At 40.8% G+C, this 22,049-nt stretch overlaps 1 protein-coding gene across 3 annotated transcripts in view; it reads right to left on the reverse strand.

The window, feature by feature from the left end:
- PLEKHA1 (pleckstrin homology domain containing A1) overlaps positions 1–20,007 on the reverse strand; it is a 45,931-nt gene extending 25,924 nt beyond the window's left edge. For all 3 annotated transcript variants that reach the window (XM_080911345.1, XM_080911347.1, XM_080911346.1), the window contains exons 1-3: positions 19,882–20,007; positions 7,961–8,121; positions 1,956–2,012 (exon numbers count right to left, since the gene is read on the reverse strand). In XM_080911345.1, the coding sequence (XP_080767471.1) occupies positions 1,956–2,012; positions 7,961–8,101 (198 nt within the window). In that variant the 5' untranslated portion in view covers positions 8,102–8,121; positions 19,882–20,007. The remainder of the gene's footprint in view (positions 1–1,955; positions 2,013–7,960; positions 8,122–19,881) is intronic.
- Between the last annotated feature and the right edge of the window lie 2,042 nt (positions 20,008–22,049).

A 22,049-nucleotide genomic window follows, 5' to 3' on the forward strand; every position in this document is an offset into this window, starting at 1 on the left:
TGCTGACAGTGGGAGCACTTGCCAGGGCTTACATCCTAGTGTACGTGCACTATGGGCAACCAAACAAAACTGGGGGGGGGGGCGCGAGTTCATTCTTACGACGTAATCCTACTCCCCCCAGTAACCATCGCTACAGGTGGCAGGCCACCAGCCACTCCAGTAACCATTTTCCATGTCTCAATTTACAGGAAATATTTGTCTTCTAAAATGTAACAATCCGACATAAGCTGAACTGTTTATTTTGTTTAACTATATAAGTTATTATATATTTAGTCTAAGGAACAATAGAAATCTACGTTGCCAATGAGAACAGATGCCTGTACTGTAAAACTGGTAAAGTATTTTACCTATAAAGATGGGTGTCTTAAATTAGACTGTAAAAGGAATCCACACCTGTCACAAGACCACAGCATAAGCTCGTCAGTGCTGTGTCACTATCACAAACAATATGTCACTACCACCAACAATACTCAGTGTGGCACTGCCATTAGCACCTCATATTTTAAGTTACCAACAGATGTTCATGGCTATTGTGTAAAAACCAAGTTACACACACACACACACACACACACACACACACACACACACACAAACACCTCAGTAAATTAACCTTAACTTGACAAAACACCAAAAACACACAGTTGTAGTGGCCCACACCTTTAATCCCAGCTTCTAAAAGGCAGAGGCAGCTGTATCTCAGGGAGTTCAAGGCCAGCCTGGCCTACATAGTAAACTCCAGGGCAGTCAGGACTACTTAGGAGAGACCTTGTCCAAACAAAACAAACATGTAAACATGTATAAATAAGTAAGGGATTAAATAAACCAGCCAGTCCAGGAATATCTCATGTCTTTAATCCCCACTCTACAGGCAGAGACAAGTGGATCCCTGAATAAGGGCCAGACTACTCTACATTGTGAGTTCCTGGTCAACCAAAGTTATATAATGAGACCCTGTCTTCAGCAAAAACAAACAAAAAAGCTATTAAACAAATATATAGTCTAAATTTTTGAAAATTAAAATTCAGTACTAAAAAAATCAATTTTAAGAAACAGAAATTAGTAAATCAAAGTGAAAAGGAAAACCGCCTTATTCCTTCAACATGATGACAATGTACATTTCCCTCAAGGTAAAACACAGTCGTTAAAGCCCCTGAAGCTCTTTCAGAGACCCCAATTTCAGTTCCCAACACCTGTGTGTCGGGTGGCTCACAACCACCTAACTTCAGCTTCAGGGGAACCAATGCCCTTTTCTGACCTTTGCAGGTATCCATACGCACAATACAGGCACACACGCACACAATAAAAATAAAAACTTCAAAAATATCTAAAAACAAAATGTCAGAGGCGATGGAATTTTAAAAGTTGGAAAAATGTTTAACAAGTATTATAAACTTAAAAACTGTCACCCACAAGTCCCAAGACAGAGCCTGTCAGCTGACTTCTCTCCTGCTCTATTTGTCATTTAATTTTCAGAAAATGTCTTTCAAGGTAATGGATGGACGCTGGCCTACAGCTGGCAATCCTACCTTCACTTCCCAGATTTGCAACTCACCTTAGCAATTTCTCCCTTTTGACATTCATGTACCCAATCACAAAAGCCAGTATTACTTCTGTGTTTGCCACATCCTATAAATTAAACTCATACTCCTTCCAGTTTTACCAACTGAAAGGACTTCTAACAACAGTAGCCAAGTACAATGTTGAGCATGCCCAGTGTTGGGAAGAACCTGAGCACCACTGCAATGACAGAGCTGCTCTGTTCTGCCCACACTCCCTCCTACCTGGGGCCGAGTTCACGTATGAGAGTAACTGGGAGCTGCACGTGCTGGCACACTAATCCCAGCTCTCAGGAGGACGGAAAACTCAGGCCAGCCTGGGCTTCATAGTTAAGACTGTCTCAGAAATATCAAAGATCAACAAAAAACTTAATCTTTAAAATAATATATAAAGTCTACCTTTGAAATGTAGGTAAGTTTAATGGCTCCAACTCTCGATGATCCAGAAGGCAGGTTCTAAAAATAATGATTAAAATACAATTAACTCCCAACATTATTTATTCATTTTACAATAACATAATGTACTAAAAAATGTTTGAAAAGTTTTGAAATAACGTTTTATAAATATACTTTATTCAGTTTACACATTTACTAGATCTAACATCAAGATAACACTAAGGGGCTATGGGTGTGGCTCTGGATTGAGGCCCCAGGTTCTAGCTCCTGAAGGCAAAAGAGTGAAACAAACAAAAAATATGTCAGCTTGAATAAGCAGCTGAGTTTCTCTCTGCTCCACTGTGGAATATCCTACAGCTAAAGAGCTGTCTTTCTTATTGTAGCTAAACTAATACATTTTTTTTATGTGAGCTTAAAACTTTATAGCATGAGTCTATTTATGAAAGCAATGAGAAAATATTTAAAGACACAAAGGAGCTCAGTTATAAGTTTGAAAATTATTCACTTTACATTGATCTTATCAAATATATCTCTTTTAAAATATTGGTCTTTTGACTCCAGGCAGGGAGCAGATCAGTACCAGTCTCAAAGAAGCTCCCTCTTGCAGCACATGGGAACAAACACAGAGACAGTACGCAAAACACTCAGCCCTAAACAGGAAGTCTCCATCAACTCCCAGGGTTCAAGAACTCAGAGGAAGAGGAGGCAGAGAGTGTGAGAGCCAGAGGGATGAAGGGACTTAACCAGTGTAAGTGCTACACTAAAATCTACTTGAAATGCCTTTTTTCAAAATATTAACTGATTCTCTTTTTAATTTTTTTTTTTTTTTTTGTTACTGTTTTGAGTAGTACTGCATGTAGTCCAGGCTGGTCTTAAACTCATTATGCAGACAAGGATAATGACCTTCCTGTCTCTACTACTCAAATGCTAAAATTACAGGTGTGTGCCACCACAAGCAATCAACTGGTTCTCCTTAAGTCTTCTGCAGACAAGTATATAGATTGGAACTGGGTTTTTTTGTTTTGTTTTGAGACAGTTTCTATGTGTAACCCTAGCTGTCCTGGAACTAGCTCTGTTTTTTTAAATTTTTAAAAAAGATTTATTTATTTCATGTATGTGGGTATACTGTCACTGTCATCAGACACACCAGAAGAGGACATTGGATGCCTATTACAGATGGTTGTGAGCCACCATGTGGTTACTGGGAGTTGAACTCAGGACCTCTGGAAGAGCAATCGGTGTTCTTAACCACTGAGCCATCTCTCCAGCCCAATCCTTTTATTCTTAAGTTTGGGATTTATCTGTAACATAAAAGGAGGAGGAGAAAGAAGGAGGAAGTAGAGGAGGCTGGACGCTATCATCAAACACTGATGGGATGAACAACACGTAAACTCAAAGTCTTCAACAGCTGCAAGTGGTGGTGCTGGGCTCAAGTAGAGGATGGTTACTAGGGAGCTGGGGTCCAACCTAGTGGGTAAGCATCTCCTCACAGGGACGAGTATAGCCAAACTAACCAAACAAACAAAAAAGGCAGAGACAACCAAAATAAATTAGTGCTGTAACTGAGCAGAGTGTTTTCACAGCCTACCTGGGGCCCTGGTATAATTCAAGTACCATAAACCAGCAGCAGCAACTGCAGTAATGAGCTGCTGCCTGCCACACACCAAAAAAACAAACAAACAAACAAACAACAAAAACACCCAGCAGCTTCAGAACTTATACTAAGAACTACACTTGGGAGTCTAAACAGAAAACTAAGAGGCAAGTTCATTCTGCTGAAAATCTGAAACTAGTGAGAAAGCCAAGGAGATCCATTACTACAATGATGATTTGCTTAACACATTTTGAAGATAATAAAGCATTTGCATTACAGAGGGGAAGTTGGAAGTAGTATAACCTAGAAAGAAACTCCAGGAAAAGTAATGAGTCCAGTCTCAATAAACCAAAACCCGCTCAACTGTTAAAACTCCCTGACACAGTTCAGGCAGAATCCGTCTTTTAAAACTGACTTAAAATAATATCCATTAAAAATCAAACCTACAGGTTTATTCTAATGAATGACTGAGCAAGTTCCTGGAAGACTAAACATTTCATGGTTAAGACAAACACGAAATGGGAATCTTTGGCAGGAACAAGTTTTCAAAGCTTTTAAGCTTCTACCTACAGTTAAACTGCATATGACATGCTTTAAACTACATATTGTGCACAAAATCCCAAGTATAGATCTCAAGGAATGAATATATAGATAATAAAATTATAAATCTTTAACGTTTGAAAGGTTGCAATCATATATATTTTATGTTTAAATTTTTTGGTTTCTTAAAAATAGAGGATGATTAGGTTTAGAAAAAATTAGATAAGAAAATGAAATACATAAAGGTCCTTGGCAATATTCAACTATAACCAAAGTGAGTTTTTCAAACACTATTCTTCTTTAATGTAACATTTATATATTATAAATAACATATTTACATATAACTATATAACACATAACATTTATGTGTGCTTACATATAAAATTATATTGCAACATACATATATAATTATAAATATAACATTATATAAATATGATAACCCCTTCGGAATAACATTTTCTTTTAAGTCTTCTATTGGTCCACTGTTTTATTTATCTAGATAAACCTCTAAGTCTTGTATGAAGAAGAAAAACGAAACACCAAAGCATGATGAACAGGAATCTTGATTATATACACAGGTTCACAGCAGAAGGAGATAAATATAATTAGAAAAAACAAACTCAAATATCACATTATGACTACTCTCAAAAATTCTCAAAAAGAAACTAAGTTTCAAACCGTGTAACCTTATGAGCTAGAAATAATAATAAAACATTCAAGATAAAAAAGGAAATACGCTGTATATACCTATAAGTTCCTCAGCTCATTTTACCAAACACCAAATTTTTTAAGTCTTCAAATTCACTTTTTTGTATATATATATGTGTGTGTGTGTGTGTGTGTGTATACATTTATTTGTTTATTTATTTATTTATTTATTCTTTATTGTTGCCAACTTCCTCACAGAACTAAGCCATAAAACCAGTCCTTATAATAGACTGCAATGGGTTGTAAACGGGTGGTTAGTGGCACAGAGAGCAGTAAAGAGAAAGAGGAAGCAGCTCCTGAAGGAAAGCTGAAAACAAACAAACAAAACAGAGCTGCTTGCTTTACCACTTAGGCACTGGACACTGCAATGAGATGAAATCATCTGAAGCGGTTAGTTTTCAGTAATTCAAAATGGCTCTAAATTGGCAATTTCATGTAGCTTAATCTAACAGTCTCAGCAAAATTTCAGGAAGAGGTGCGTCTTGGTCTTTATTTGTAAATGATGAAACAAATCTGGTGTTATTGGCTGGTATACTGGCTGACAGAGACAAGTGTGTAAGTTCATAAACTGGAAAAAGACTTTAAATTATGTAAACATTCAGAGAACTCAATGTACTAATTGAAAAAGGACCAAGGTCTTTTTTTCTTTTTTCAAGATTTATTTATATAAGTACACTGTAGCTATCTTCAGGCACACCAGAAAAGGGCATTGGATCCCATTACAGATGGTTGTGAGCCACCATGTGGTTGCTGGGAATCAAACTCAGGACCTCTGGAAGAGCAGTCAGTGTTCTTAACCACTGAGCCAGCCTGACAAATGTCTTTTGAAGAGTTCATGTGAGCTGAGTGTGGTGTTGCACATCTGTAATTCTAGCACACAGGAGATAGAAGCAGGAAGATCAAGAGATCAAGGCCAGTCTTGGACTACATAGTATAGCCGAGACAGCCTGATCTTAGTACAGCAGGACAATCACCAGCACCTGCTTCTCTCTCTCTCCCCTCTCTGTCTCTCTCTCCTCTCTCTCTCTCTCTCACACAGACACACACACACACCCCTTATGCACAAAAAGTCTACGTGAAAAGACCTACGTGAGTGCAAATCTAAGATACCTCCTTGCCAAGATGGACCACCAAACACTGCAGGCTCCTACACCGACTCCTTGGCCTGCTACTCTGAATCCTGTGATCATTCCTCCTCCACCTCTGGGCCACAGTCAAATCCAGTCTTAGGTCAATTTAAAATGTTACCACCTCTATCATAATGTCAGCTCCCTCTGCCTTTTCAATTATGCTTTTTTTCTGAATTCCAAGTCCACGTTTCATACAGGGTAATGAACAGACTTCATTTTTTATCTATCTGTTTATACCTGTTAAGTGAGAAGTTTTGCCAAAAGGGAAAACTAGAATAAGAATCTGCACAAGAATAAAAAATAGATAAATAAGGGGTTTTTATGGAAAATTCAGGAGAACCATTTGAACAGTGCTCCGCAAAGAGAAGTCAATCGAGAAAAACACTGACAGCATATGCCCTGGCTCTGCAGGATCCAGTGCTGAGATCCAGCAAAGATTTGGCTTTACCTATGAATCATGTCCCAGCCAAATACCCAAGACCATAAAAGACAAGAATCTGATTCATTTGTACATGAACTTTTGATTTCTGCTGCCCTGCTATTTCTCCCACTGACTCAGACCAAGTAAATGGAGATAATAACCATGCAGTTGCTCAGCCAGGTAGCTGCCTCCTCAGAAAGGACCTCAGACTCAAACAAAGCTGTCAATAAGGTCTCCATGGACACTGCCAGAGCATGCCATTGCCAGCTAAAAAGCCTCATCACACAAAGCGAATACACAGCTAATATAAACTGGATTAAAATATAACCCATCTCATCCCCTCAAATTTCAAAGATTGCCTGTAAATAAAGAGCTAAACTTACATGGCAGAGGGTTAAATCAAGACTGGAGTTTAGGTCATACAAAAGTAGTAATTGACAGTTTCGAATATAATCTATACTCTTTTGCAGTATGTCATTCAAGTTATGTCTAACCTGAAGATGCTTTTCTTTATTAAGGAAGAGACTAAACTAATACTAAGACCCTTTGCAAACCACAGTCATACATATAAGTGAATATGTATACATTACCATATGAAAATACAGACAGGTAACAGAGATTAGTTACAGGGATCTGTCTGGCTCTCTCCCAGGCTGAAGGACCAGCACACCAGGCAGGCGGCTCAGAAGACCATCCGTCACCTTCCACAGACTTCACTATGACACCTATCTCCAGGCTCAGTTTTAGAAAAATTTTCATTTGAAATAACAAGTTGCACAAACAGGAAGTTTTCAACTATTCAACAGATGGTTTTTAGTTTCAGAGCTCTCACTCATCTTAAAACTTGGGCTTCCACTTATTTCTTTGTCTGTTGATTTATTATTTACTTACATTATATTTACTGGGGCAGCAGGGTGGGAGAGAGGGGGGCTGCACATCATGGGAAGAGGTCAAAGAACAAGGTTTTGGGATGTGTTCCCTCCTCTTACCATGTGGATTCCAGGAGTCAGCTCAGGCCCTCAGACTTGGTCCCTGTGCCTTTACTCACTGAGCTATCTCTCGACCCTTAAAAGGATTCTACTTTTCAACATCTTACATCATACCCCAGAGACTTACATGGAAACAACAAAATTAAAAGTCCATTTCTGTCACAGACTCATCATAGTGACTGACACTCAGTGGACAGCACATGATCAAAGAACTACATTATGTCCAAGAATATCAGTGTTTCAGTAATTCTTCCAAATGGCAACACTCACATTCCTAGGCAGAACATCTCAAATCTGTGCTTAGTCAAAACACTCTCCATTAGAAACAGTACTTGCCTCACACGAGGGGGGAAAAATAAATAAATAAATACACACACACACACACACACACACACACATACACGTATGTATTCAGGGATAAGTTTTAATTTCAATCAAATAAACTAATTTTACCCTCTGACGATTAAATAAGTACAGTCACAGATGCCAACAGGGGAGAAAGCTAAACCTGTACAAATAAACCTAAATATGTACTGTGAAGAAGACAAATTTATCATCTATATCAAATACTATGATAAATACAACTTCTTTACACTATTATAAGGTAAGCTTCAGTTTTTACAAACCTGTGGATTATCCATGTACCATACAAAGCTGTCTTCTCTGGTATCCAGGATGAAATACCGTCGAAGAAATTTCCCACTGTTCTCATTTTCTTCAATGTCTAGAAAACCACAGATGCGATTCTGTCGATCCACATAAGGCATTTCTGGGCTTGAACATTACACTGTAAAATGAAAACATTAACAGTAAGCTCCTGGAAAGAAGCAATTTCTCAGTGAATGTCAAGATATGGTGCAGTCTATTCCACAAGCAGCTGCGTGTCCAGTGCAGGTGAGGCCAGTTAACAGGAGCTCATACCCATCTTGGACACACTGGCACGGAGCACCTTAGGGCTGAAGCTTTGCCACAAATGTCCACTAAATCCAACCTCAAACCGGTGAACACAGAGAGCCATTCTGCTCAGCTAAATAACTCACTTGGTCACCCCCTAAAATAAAGCCACGGGAACTAAAAATTAGCCATTTAAATTTTAATTTCCTCATAAATCAAGATGATCCACTTTTTATTTCATGGTTTTAAATTTTTTAAAAGGTTTATTTTTTGTTTGTTTAAGACAAGGTCAACTAAGTATCCCTGGCTGGCCTACTCAACATGTAGACCAGGCTGACCTCTAATTCAGAGATCCTCATGCTTCTGCCTCCCCAGTGCTGGAATTAAAGTCATATGCCACCATGCCTGGCTGATTTATTTTTAATTAGGGGTGTGGGGTGTGTGTGTGTGTGTGTGTGTGTGTGTGTGTGTGTGTGTGTGTGTGTGTGTGTGTCTGTGTGTGTGTGTGTGTGTGTGTATTTTAGGGTGTACACATGCAATGTAAATGCTAAATTCAGCAGAGTGCCAGATTCCCTGAAGCTAGAGTTAAAAGAGCTGTCTGGGGGCTGGAGAGATGGCTCAGCCATTAAAGAGAACTGGCTGCTCTTTCAGAGGTCCTGAGTTCAATTCCCAGCAACTACATGGTGGCTCACAACCATCTGTAATGGGATCTGATGCCCTCTGGTGTGTCTGAAGACAATAACAGCATACTTATATATAATAAATAAATCTTTAAAAAGAAATTAAAAAAAAAAAAGAGCTGACTAATGAATGCTAGGATCTAATTGGGTCCTCTGCAAGAACTAATATGCACTTAACCTCTTAAGCCATCTCTCCAATCCCTTTAAGAGTATTTTTAAATTCACACAGCAAGAGCTAACATCTATTGACTATATGCTAGCCTCTGTGGCCAGCTCTCTTCTAAGCATAATCTTAAAGCAACCCTAGGAGTAGGCATCAGCACCCCATTTCTCAGAAGTCAACACTGACAAGGGAAGTGAGCTTCCAATCAAGACAGCAGGAAGGTGAGATGCAGTGGTGCCTTCAATCCTACTGCTTGGAGACAGTGGCAGGGTCCACGGTGAGTTCCAGACCAGTCTGGTCTCCAAAAGAGTTCCAGGACAGCCAGAACCACAAAGAGACCCTTTCTCAAAAACAAATAAAAGACAGCAGGACAATGACAAACACTTAAACACGGATTCCTAGGCAACGGATGCCTACCAAGCACTTTACATTGTTCAAAATAAAATGAATCAGAATAAACAGCTAAACAACAAAGAAAGAAGGACCAAGATGACCAAGTATCACCCATGAAACCTAAGGTTTTCACCTACGAAAAGATTTTATATAAATCTGATCAAGTTACTAGATTCTACTTTAGTCAACTACTAACTTATAAGAAACAGAAGACAGGAAGATACTGAACTGCTCCACAAGAATCCAATCAGCAAAAGCCAAACTGGGAACAAAAGGACAACACACCCCAGTTTCTTCAGAAGGTAAAGAGGAGCTACAGATTTAACCTGTCAGAGGGGCTCAGTAGCTAACAGCACTGGCTACTCCAGAGGACCAGGGTTCAATTCCCAGTGCACACATGAGACTATTTGCAACTCCAGTTCCAGGGGATCTGATGCCCTCTTCAGCCTCTACTATGCGCTGCATACGCATGGTGCACATGCATACAAACAGGCAAAACACCCACAGAAATAAATAAAATTTGAAAATCATGAAAAGTATTACAGCACTAGCTCAGCATACATTCACTCAGCACATGCAAGAAAGGACCTGGGTCCTACCACCACCAATGCAGAAACTAAAGGAAAAGAAGCCACAGTAGGAAAACATACACTCCTATCAGTTAAGTGATACTTAAGATTAGAGTTGATTACAATTCAGTAAGACAGCAGTAAATGGGCAAAAACCTTAGCAAACCAGTTAGCAAAGATATACAATAATAGTGCTCAGCATTATTCAAGAGGTAAGACAGACTTCTAAACACAACTCTAAAATGTTCTTATGTCTACTAGGACAGCTCAAACAAAACCAACAAACTAAGTAATACCTACTGTTAGGGATGTGGAACAAGGGAACTTTTATATACACTGCTGGGGTGTGAAATGGTTCACCAACTCTGAAAAGCAAATCAGCAACATCTCCTAAGAATGAGTTTTGTTTTTGTTGTTAGGTTTGGGTTTAGTTTTGGTTTTTTGAGACAGAGTTTTTTCTGTGTAACCCTGGCTGTCCTGAAATTCATTCTGTAGACCAGGCTGGCCTCAAACTCAAAGATGTGCCTGCCTCCACTTCCTGAGTGACTTCTAATAATGTTAAAAATACCCATACAATACAAACCAGAAATTCCATTTCTGGGTATTTATCCAAATCAAATGAAGGTCTGTTGACTCAAAATCCTGTAAGCAACTATTTACAGCCACATTACTCCTAAGTATCAAGAATCAGAGCAACCCAAGTGCCCAGCTGCCGAATGAGCGCACTGCAATGGAGCTTTATTTGGAAAGAGGTGAACGACTGATTCACAGAGCAACAGAAACCTCATCTGTACTGTGCTAAGTGACAGAAGGCAGACTAAACAGTCTGTGGAGGCAGAACAGATGTGAAGGAAGAGACTGACCTGAAAGAGGTAAATTTAAGGTGTAATAGAGAGTGTTCTATGCCTTGATGGTGGTGAAATACAAACTAAGTGCTTATCAAAGCTACAAAGTCTACTATGCTACCGGACATAGAAATCAAATTGGGGCTTAGTAGTAGAACCCTTCTCAGCCTGCATGAGTTCATAGCGTTTGAAAGATGCTGTAAAGAATACTAAGGAAGAAAACGGTCAATGATTTCACCCACTTATGACATATGTGCTATAACATTGACCCACCAGGCAAGATATGGCCCCCTGGGGCAACAGCACCAACCACTTTGGAACTGGATTGGCGGTCTGCTCCACAGGAAGGAATACACAGCTGATATCATACACTGGTCAAAGCCTACTCCTGGGGAGGCAAGGGATCCAAGGAGAGAACTTACTACCCCTGTACTTCTAAATGAACATGTTGTCAAACTACCATAAACTTACAGACTAGAACCACTGAAAGCCTAGGACAAAGAAGTTCCTTTTGGAAGAGACAATAATAAATGCAGAGACTTATATCTGGTGAAAATGCCAAGAAATATTGACTGTTAAGACCTCAGTCCACATCCACCATCAGACTACCTCTAAAGACCCATTGAAGAAGTTGGGGTGAAAGGAATTAAAGAACTGAAGGAAGGAGGTAAGTCCCACAAAGTACTGCCATCCAGATGACACTGTCATTGCAGTTATGAACAGCAGCTATACCTTCACAAGACTGGGCCCTTCAACATGCCATCACAGAGGATTTATGCATGGTCTCCATCTTTTCCTAACAAGCTACTGTCTGAAAATGGTTGCTTTAATGGTGCAACCTCTGAAAGACTAGTTGGGGAGAATAAGAAGTTCAAAAACAAAATAAGGTGGATCATAGAAGGTAATGGGGTAAATGTAACAACAATATTATATATACATATATATACATACATATATGTATATATATATATATATATATATATATATATATATATACATACACATATACATATGTGAGTGTGAAATTGTAAAAGTTAAAGAAAAACGTATTACAAGAATGAATTACATGCAAAATAAAAAGAGCAAAACAGCTGCCACACCATGGTAGAAAAAGATCACAGGGAAAGGACCAAGGAAAGGACCAACTACAAAAGAACAGAACAGCTAAAATGAAGCAGACTAACAATACAATGTATCATCAAGAACATAAAAGAAGCACCACTTATTTATACACTGAAGATAGGAAATAGAAAATGGTCAACACAGTTCTACCTAACACAGATCATCTTAAAGCACAGTAAGATTGGTGATGCTCAGAGCAGCTTTATTTACATAGATTTAGAGACAACGACACCCCTTAGTAAGAGGATAGATAATAAATGTAGCAAGGCTAAACAATGGAATATTAGTTTACAGTACAAAGTAATTACTGACATGCAACAATTTGGATGAATTTCAAAATCATTATTATACTAAGTAGAAAAAAGCCAGGGACAAAAAGCTGTATAATTTACAACACAATTCAAGTGGTTAGGAACTGTGCAAAAGGAGGAGAATTAACATCAGAAAGCAAATTGAAAGATTAGCAGCTATCTGGAGCCTGGTGTGGTGCGTGCAGGCCTCTTTTAATCCCAGCATTTGGGAAGCAGAGGAGGGCAGATCTCTGAATTCAAGTCTAATCTCACCTACATAGTGAGTTCTAGGACAGCCAAGGCTATGAGAGAGACCCTGTCTCAAAAAACCAAATCAAGCAAACAAGTTAGCAGCAATTTTAAGAAACCCCTGATAAATGACTACAAATAATTTTAAAAGAGTTCAAATGGCAAAAATTAACATGTATAATTAAAGCCAATAGAATATGTTTGTAACTTATTCCACAAAGGGTTACTTTCCTTTGCCAAGAAATATCAAAGATAATATATCAAAAGTTCAACTAAAAAATGAGTCAAAGACATGAATAGATATTATACAGAAAAAGATACAAGCAGACTTTGTGTGCTTTCTCACAGGAAAGCACTACAGCCTGAAAGCCTAAAACAGGGCAAACAGAAGAGAGAAATCCCTGTACAAAATATCTGAATCTGAAATTCTATGAACTCTAGATCTTTGAAAACATGACAGCAACAACAAGTCACCACTCTGGGATCCCAGCAATCTAAACACCTCCAACAAACCTTAAAACCACCACATGAAATGTCAGGGTTAAGAAATAATCATACAATTTCAAACACCCCACAGTTTTCTTCCTAATCACAAAGAAAATATATCTTTGCAATGGAGAAACGTTATCGCCCCGCCTTTATCAAGTGTTTAAAAATCTAATGAATCCAGAAACTTAACCTGAACAGATGTGACTTCTCTCTCAGTAAAATATACTACACAATTTTACTGATACAAAATATCACAGATAAACACAAAAAAAAAAAAAAAAAAAAAGTAGATCAGCAGCTGTCTACTTAGGGGAGGGGAAGCAGGAAATGAATTGTCTATGGATAGAAAAGAATGGGTTACTTTGAAGGGGTGATATATATTTGGATGAATGGGTGGATGGATGGGCAGACAGACAGACAGTACTTGCTTCAGTCTCTACCCTTCCACAACCCATTCTCAACACTGTAATGAAAGTGATCCCAAAACTTAACAAAACATGATTCAAGTGCTTATTCAATAAAAACAAATACATTTACCTCTTTTCAGGTGCTGTTATATTAATTTAATACTTATAACAATATTACCGATGAGAAAACTAAAACCCAAAGCCCCAGGGGAACCCATGTTCTTTAACACTACATAGTATCTCTTACTGCTCAAGATACTTGGAACTGGGCAGTGATGTCAACACCAGCTGTTTAGTAAAGTTACCTTCAAGTTTCTGAAAACCCTGATGTCTAGAACCACCTCATGGCCCCACTCTACCTACTTTCCACCAAGATCAACTACATAAGACAATCTGGAACTGAATCTAGTCACCAGTATTTTGTTTTTCATCCAAAGCCAAAACACTGTTATTTCAACAGGATCCCAGGCCAGAGTAAAAACCAGGGCCTTTAGAAAGACCTAAAAGGAGCTGGAGAGATGGCTCAGCGGTTAAGAGCACTGACTGCTCTTACAGAGGTCCTGAGTTCAATTCCCAGCAACCACATGGTGGCTCACAACCATCCGGGGATCTGATTCCCTTTCTGCTGTGTCTGAAGACAGCTGACAGTATACTCAATACATAAAATAATAAATCTTAAAAAAAAAAAAAAAAGACCTAGAAGGCCTCACTCCCCTGCTCCCTCAATACCCACCCACCCTGCATTTATCCCAGTGTCGGGCAGAGAAGAGTCAGTGAACACAACTCCACTTCCTTCAGAGAAGACATGCCTAAGACCTGGGCTGAAGCTGCAGAACTCCTACCAACTCCTCCTCCTCCTCTTCTGCTTCCCTCTTCTCTTTAGCTCCTATCAATGGCTAACAAGTGGAGACTTACCATTTACCTGCATCTTGTCTGTTTCCTCACTGTGGAATGCAAGCTCCATGGGAGCAGAGGCTTTTGTTTTCCTTAGCTCACAGCTGCTTCTTCCAAGTTTACAACAGCATGGTGGAAGGTGTTTACAAACTACCTTCTGAATGAACTGGGACGGATCCCATAATTACTTGTCAAAAGTTCAGGTTTCTAGATACAGAGCTGCTTTTAATCAAACCAAAATTTTAAAAAAAAAAAAAAAAAAAAGAATCACACAGCAGACTTAACTGGTTTGTTTAGGTGACTTTAAGAAAAAGGCCCATAGTACTGTATTCCTGTTTGAATTTAAATTCTCAGTAAAGCGGGCATCAAGAAAAACAAAATCACATGATCAACTCACCTCCTCAAATCTATTCTTCAGTTTGATCTATGAACCAAGGCATAGTTGGATTAAAAACCCAGTCACAAATTCACACTTATAATTATCATTCTTCTCATCAGTTGGGAACCAAGAAGCAAGTCAAGACATAAAACAGAAATTAGAGAAAGAAAAAGGAAAGAGGACATCCCACACTGAAAGACTTCCTCAGGCCACAGAACATTGTATTATTTGTTAATCGGATACTATATGGCCCAGAATCTCACAAGGACGAAGTAGAGGACGGTTACCAAGGTTGGTGCTGCCCAAGGCTTTATGTGAAGCAGCACAGTATTAGAATAGAACTCACACACCTTCTTCTGTACAGCACCTCTAGGTGATTTACAATACTGAGCATAGCATGGTTGTACATGCCTGTAGATGGATGTTAATAGAGCAATATAACAAGAAAACAGCCTGCGTATGCTGAGAACAGAAATAATCTTTCCAATCTATGGTTGGCTCAGTTTACAGACACGAAGTCCACACTGTACATACATCTGTTGCAGTCAGGTATGGCCTTCACATACCTGCCACATATAGCTTTCAGGACTCTGGTACCCTGAGTACCACCTTAACATCCTTCTCTTCAGTAGAAGCAGCGACAGAGAGAGAAAGAGGAAAGAAGTGTTCGGCATCTTCAGGAAAAACAGGGGAAACAGAAAGTGTTTACCCAAAATAGTGCTAAGGGTCTCTAAAATATCTGATTATTATTTATATTATCTAGGAGACAGGGAGACTGACATCGCATCTTCCCAATTCACCTTCAGCCTGCACAACAGACTACAAAAGACTGCCTCCAACTGATTTAAAAAATAATAATAATTAAGAAACTAAAAGGCAGCAGGGCAGCAGCCTGCAAGCCACCACATATGAGGAAGTGGACTGGGTGGCTACTGCCAGCATACCTGTGCTTAAGTGGTCTTACCATTACCAAAAACCTAACTACAGAGGCAAAAATCCATACCCTCTTCACACCCCTCCAACACATGCACTGAAGGTAACAAGCTAGGTGGAGTGAGGAATGAAAAAGGCTGGCCACAGAAACTTCCTATCATGTCCAGGAAGTGTGCAAAAGGGAGTCTCCATGTAAAAAATCTCACCAGAAACACCAGCTTGTCTGTCAGACATCAATTGCCTATGCCACTAATTAAGGAGAGAGAGACAAAAAATAAGTCCATTTCCCATTCTTCTGACCAGTCCCTATCCAAGCAGATCCCCAAAGGGGAACAGCAAAAAGGTTATGGGGTAATTAATATCTGGCAATCCTTCTGTATTTCAAGAGATTTAGGAAGTAAGTGACTAGATGCTGGGTAAGAGGGCAAAGGAGTTGTAAATTAGATGAGACTTATGCTTTAAATTGGAATACATTAGATTAGAGTGTTTTTTTTCCTCTTTTCCTAGACAGAGTCTCACTATATAGCTCAGCCTGCCTCTGCCTCCCAAGTGCTAGGATCAAAGGCATTTTTATTTTTAATAGCTATAAATGATAGAAAAGCTATCCTGATTCATGGGGCAAGGGTGGAAAACAGATTCTTCAAAAGAGATTAAAAATAGTGAATGATAAACATTAAAATTGTCTTATGTTTATTGTCACTAGCTCAGACTGCTCAATAATCCAATGGCAAAAGGACCCACATAACCACCCTTAGTAACGGAAGGGAACACCTGACATGGGAATTCTCAGGGGGATTTTCTGTACTGGCTGAGCTGAATCAGAAGCCCTCTGAGATCTCCTAACTCTTGCACTGCTGACTACCTTCCTGTCAGGAAAGGGCTAAACAAAATCCAGAACTGAGAATTCGTGGTTACATGAATATATAAAAGAAGCAAGGTTGGAGAGGTGGGGAGATGACTCAGCAGTTAAGAGCACTCACTGACTGCTCTTCCAGAGGTCCTGAGTTCAATTTCCAGCAACCACATGGTGGCTCAAAACCATCTGTAATGGGATCCAATTCCCTCTTCTGGTGTGTCTGAAGATACAGAAATAAGTTTGTTTGCTTGTTTGTTTTTAAGAGTTCTATTTGACTCTAAAAGATATTCAAATCCTAAATGACTATAAATTTCTTTTACATTCAAGAAAAATATTTAAGAAAAAAATCACTAAAACACTATCTTTTATAACCAAAGTTATTTACCAGATAATGGTGCTTGCACACCTTTAATCCCAACACTCAGGAGGCAGAGGCAGGGGGATCTCTGAGTTCGAGGCCAGTCGGATCTTATATATACACAGTGAGTTCTAGGATAGGCCGGGCTAAAAGAAAAACCCTATCTTTGAAAAAGAAAGAAAGGGAGGGAGGGAGAGAGGGAGGGAGGAAAAAAACAGGAGGGAATCAAAGCTACTCAATTTGTCCTAAGGCTCATCATCCTCTGTCAGTAGTTTAAATACATTCTAGGAATCACAAATGCACATACTCTTTATCACACAGGCCCTCTAAGGACAACTACTAATCCTTCGATTGTTTAGTTACTCCTTAATTGAAAGAGTCCAAGTTGTCAACAGGACGTCTTTCTTTCTTTTTCTTTTGAAGACAAGCTTTTTCTATTACTTGGCTCTGACTATCCAGGAGCCCTAAAACTCACTATGTAGGTAAGACTGACCAAGAACTCACAGAGATCCACCTGCTTCTGACTCCCGAGTGCTGAGATTACAAGTGGCCTCAACAGGTTATCTTTTTCTTATATGAATATATCCCATACAAATATTTCTGAAAATAACCGAGCACTATAGGCAAGCTTCTGAATGTTTCTGCCCCATGGAATAATTGCAAACACAAGTCAATCTGTTCTCAAATGCTACATACTCACGAATGGTGGAAATAAAGGAATAAAAATAAATAAATAAAACTAAAATTTGATGTTTCTCTGCTATTGAATCAATCTTAGTCTATTATTGAAGATCAGAACCAATTTTTGAAATTTTAAAGGAAGTCTTGATATGCCAAAAAAAAAAAGAAAGAAAAAGCGCTGCTCAGGCACGGGGAAGGCAATCATTTGTGTACCCTCATCTCACAGCTGGCAAACAGTGGGTGGATAAAGCATTGCTGCTACAACTCCTCTGCCACATCTTAACAGTCACTACATCCCACCAAGAAAACACCTTCCTCGTCCTTACACTACACGGCTACTTACACAAGAACAAAGCATGTGCACACCATGAAACATGTCCATGTTAAAGTCTGATTTAAATTATACTAGCAAATGATTCCTTAGACTACCTTCTGGATTACAAATTATAAAGGGGGAGAGGAAGATTTACAATCTGAACAGTAGCATTAGCAGTAAAGAACTCCATTCAACCTTAGGCCCAGAAGTCAGTTTTTCAGCAGAAAAGCCCCACATAACGATCTAAGTTTCCACCTTTCCCAAGTATCTTCCTAGGCGTTGCCCGAGGCATCTTATCCCATCTTTAACTACTGACCACAGTAACTGTTTAAAGAATCCAATGCTATTCTTAACATCCTTAAATACTTCTAAAAAGGTCCTTCCTGCTTATGAGCTCATGGCCGTTTCCTCACAATTGTATACTTATCCTGTCCCACTGTCTCAGTCTCCCCCAAACAGATGTACATAGCAGTCTTTCCTATTTTGCTACATTGCTAAACTCAAAACAGAAAAGAAAAGAAACTAACCTGGGCTCTCTCCTCGCCGCACCCCCCACCCAACTGCAACAGTGAAACTATAAACCAACAAGATAAAGGAGACTGAAGGCAACATGTATATCCCGTCCCTGCTGTGACAAGCTATGGACCCTTTACTACAAGCAAGATTCACAGCATGTCCACTGACAGTGTTATTTTTCAGAAGAAATATGACATTTGACACAAGGTAGTGCTATTTACAACACTAAAAAATAAGCTATTGATCTGAATTCTGCCTGACTTGTTTTCTTGTATAAACGTATCTTTCATCTTAAAAAAGATAATTAACTTTCCGTAGGAAGAGTTGTCCAAAATATGAAATATTTAAATTTGAGGAAAAACGCTTTGCCACAAGTTTGTTGGTAAGAAAAACTAAAACACGCTGTATTCAAAATTCGTGTTACTATTTTTTGAAATAATAGTTCCTCAACTCCAGCTGTAAACTAAAAATGGTTTTTCATTTTATTCCCAAAGCGTCTGAGTCACTTAACACTCTCCTAAACTTCACTACAGATTCGTCCAGTGGCCGTCACCATAGAAAGCCTGCAAGCTAGAGAGCAGATTGCTCTACTGTCTTAAAACAATGGAATAAACCTTGGAGTGGGCTATTTGTTCCGGTCATTAAACACACAGGAAATAAGCTTTCCTAGTTAGAAAACTAATTTACAAAGGGCAACACGACTTCGTAAGAGTGCAGAAAATCTTATTAAAATAGATAACGACCAACTCATCCAAGCAAGTATTAGAAAGAACGGGAAGACGAACTAGAAAACGAAATGCCATCAACTACCCGAGTATCTGTTCCTTAAACCTGTCCTCAGGAGCTGGCCCTAGACAACATCAGTTTCTGAATTTACTCCGCCCTCGGTCGAGGCTCAGCTTGGGTGTCGAGCATAACGAGGATTCTACCAAAGACCGAGCACCGCGAACAGCAGGGCGCTTTCAACCTGACACCACTTTCTCCCGGGACGCTCTCCCGGGAGGGTCAATAGAAAGCATCCGAAAGGAACCAGGAGCCGAGCAGGGCAGCCCTCCTCCAAGTCCCGAGCCCAGAGTTCAGGAGCCTCTAGGGTCCCACCCGCGTGACCTTGGCCAGGGCACTCCCAACCCTGCCACTCGCTGTCCGCACACGCGGGGAAGCGAGACTGTGCAGGAGCCAGCGGCGGGGATGGGGCGGACACGGCCCTGGAGGCGCGCCGCTCCGACAGGCGTCGCCACCGGGATCCCCGACGGGGCCCGAGCCGCAGCGACCGCAGCGAGGACACCGGGGGCTGGGGGCCTTGGCCGGGACCCGCAGGGCGGGCCTGGGGCGCAAAGGAGCCCGCGCACAGGTGAGCCCGGCCTCACCCAGGTGCGCGCGCCCGCGGACGCGCGAGGAGGCGCGGTCCCGCGCCCCCTCAGCAGCCAGTGGCCGCCTCCCACTCGCGTCCCTCGCCCCGCTTTCCCCTTCCAAACACGCACACCCGAGCTGCACGCCTCATGCCCCACTTTACCGCGGCCTCCGCCCGGAGCACCCGCGCCACCGCGGTCCCGGCTCCTTCAGGCACCCAGCTGCCGGGAGCGGCGCCCACGACGGCCCGCCCGCGCACTGCGCACGCGTGCACGCGCTGCCTCTACCCGACCAGACAGCGACTGAGATTCCGGAGCGGGCACTCCCAACCGCGAACACTACAAGTCCCGACAGGCTCCGCGCGCGCCCGGCGGCGTGGCGGGCAAAGGAATCGGGCGTCTTCCTAGTTTCAGGGTGGTGGCTCGCGGCCGCGCGCGGGGCACTGGGTTCCCCTGCCGCGCTGCATTCTGGGGCTTGCAGTTTTCGAGGACCACGAGGCTCGGCTTGGGACGTGGAACTCGGGGGTTCTCTGATGTCATCACTTAGAGCTGCGAGGCGCAGGAATCTTTAAAAATAGCTTTTGTTCCTTTGCAGATAATTTGCAAGCTGTCCCATAGTGGATACAAGAAATATAAAATTAACTGGTTGTGCACCAGTTTTTTGCTCCTAACCATTTCTTTCTCAAAAATGCAATTTCACCTCATCTTTCTAATAGTGATAATAGTGCGGGAGGCCAAGGAATGGTGGAAACTCCTTCAAGGAATATTTAGAAATATTCAGCCTATTTGTTGAGCAACTACAGTGTGTGAAGTCCCTACCCTCGTGGAGCCTGTGTTTCATAAGGGGAGCTAGCCCTTTTCAAAGTACAGTTCAGAGACGGAGACAGGGGAGGCAGGCTTCATCAGAGAGGATACCTGTCCAGCAACGTTCCCTGAGGAAGAGATATTTAAGCTGAAACCTGAAGAAGGTGAAATATTCAGGCATGCAAAAAACTAGGAGAGAATTACACACACCACTAGGAGAGAATTACATACACCACCTTTCCCATTGAGTGACACGCTGAGGCTCTCAATAAACGTTCTCTCTCTCTCTCTCTCTCTCTCTCTCTCTCTCCTTCCCTTCTTCCCTCTCTCCCTCTCCCCCCCACATCAAGTTAGTAATTAAACTCAACCAACACAATCTGAAAGTTAAATACAAGTTCAGTGTCTTTTTGTGATGTGAAAGCCCTAACCCTGGCATCGAGCTTCTATATCAACTCTATGTTGGACCAGAGAGCCATTTTCCTGATTGTCATTACTATTTGACTAAGTAGTATGTAATCACATAATAAATCCTAAAGCTTATTTGGCCATGAGAGCTAAATGAATATACAGTGACAGAAACCAGAGAAGGGATTCAACTTGCCCAATGACACACAGCAAAAGTATTCTCAGGACTACTTTGAGGTTGGGATCCAGCCAAGACTTGACAGTCCTGATGTGCCTCTAAGTTCAGAGGCTGAAAGAAGGGTAGGTATAGCTAATATAAGGTTCTCTGCTCTCCTTCTGCCCCCACCCCCACCTTTTCAGTTCATTATGTAACAGTACTTTCACTGTTATTTAAGAGAAAGCATACGCTTGTAAGATGGTCCGCTGCTGAGATTAGAGTCTGAGAGCAAACCAAGTGAAAGTAAACCCAGTGAAAGAAGGGAGGCGTGCTGGGATACGGTAGAGCCAGTCTGGACCAAAGGCTTGGTGATTACCTTTGAAGCATCGCTTCACATGGATGAGGTACTTGGGTGTTTTATTCCAAATACTTCTTGGTGTCTTTCCTCACTCATGCAGCAAGATATCAGCCCCTCTGATGAAGCCATATGGTGTTCCTGGATATCGTTTTCTTCTTTCTCTCTCTCTCTCTCTCTCTCTCTCTCTCTCTCTCTCTCTCTCTCTCTCTCTCAATCTCTCTCTCTCTGTCTGTCTCTCTCTCTCTCTCTCTCTCTCTGTCTCTCATTTTTACTTCTATTTTTGGTTTGAGGCAGGGTTTTTCTGTGTAGTCCTAGCTGTCTTGGAATTCACTCTGTAGACCTTGCTGGCTTTATTCTAACTCAGATATCCTCCTGCCTCTGCCTCTGCCTCTGCCTCTGCCTCTGCCTCCTGAGCGCTGGGACTAAAGGCGTGCACCACCACCTCCCAATTGTCATTTTCCTCTTTGACACAGTCGTTGACTTCCCTTTTCCCAGGAACACTCCAAACCTCTCTGCCTTACTTTCTCTCCTTTGCAGCACTGATATATTATTTATATAAATCTGAGCAGAACATCACCTACATATCTTGTTGGTCATATTTTTCCTTC

This window comes from Micromys minutus (genome assembly GCF_963924665.1).
Source record: "Micromys minutus genome assembly, chromosome: 2".
NCBI lineage: Eukaryota > Metazoa > Chordata > Mammalia > Rodentia > Muridae > Micromys > Micromys minutus.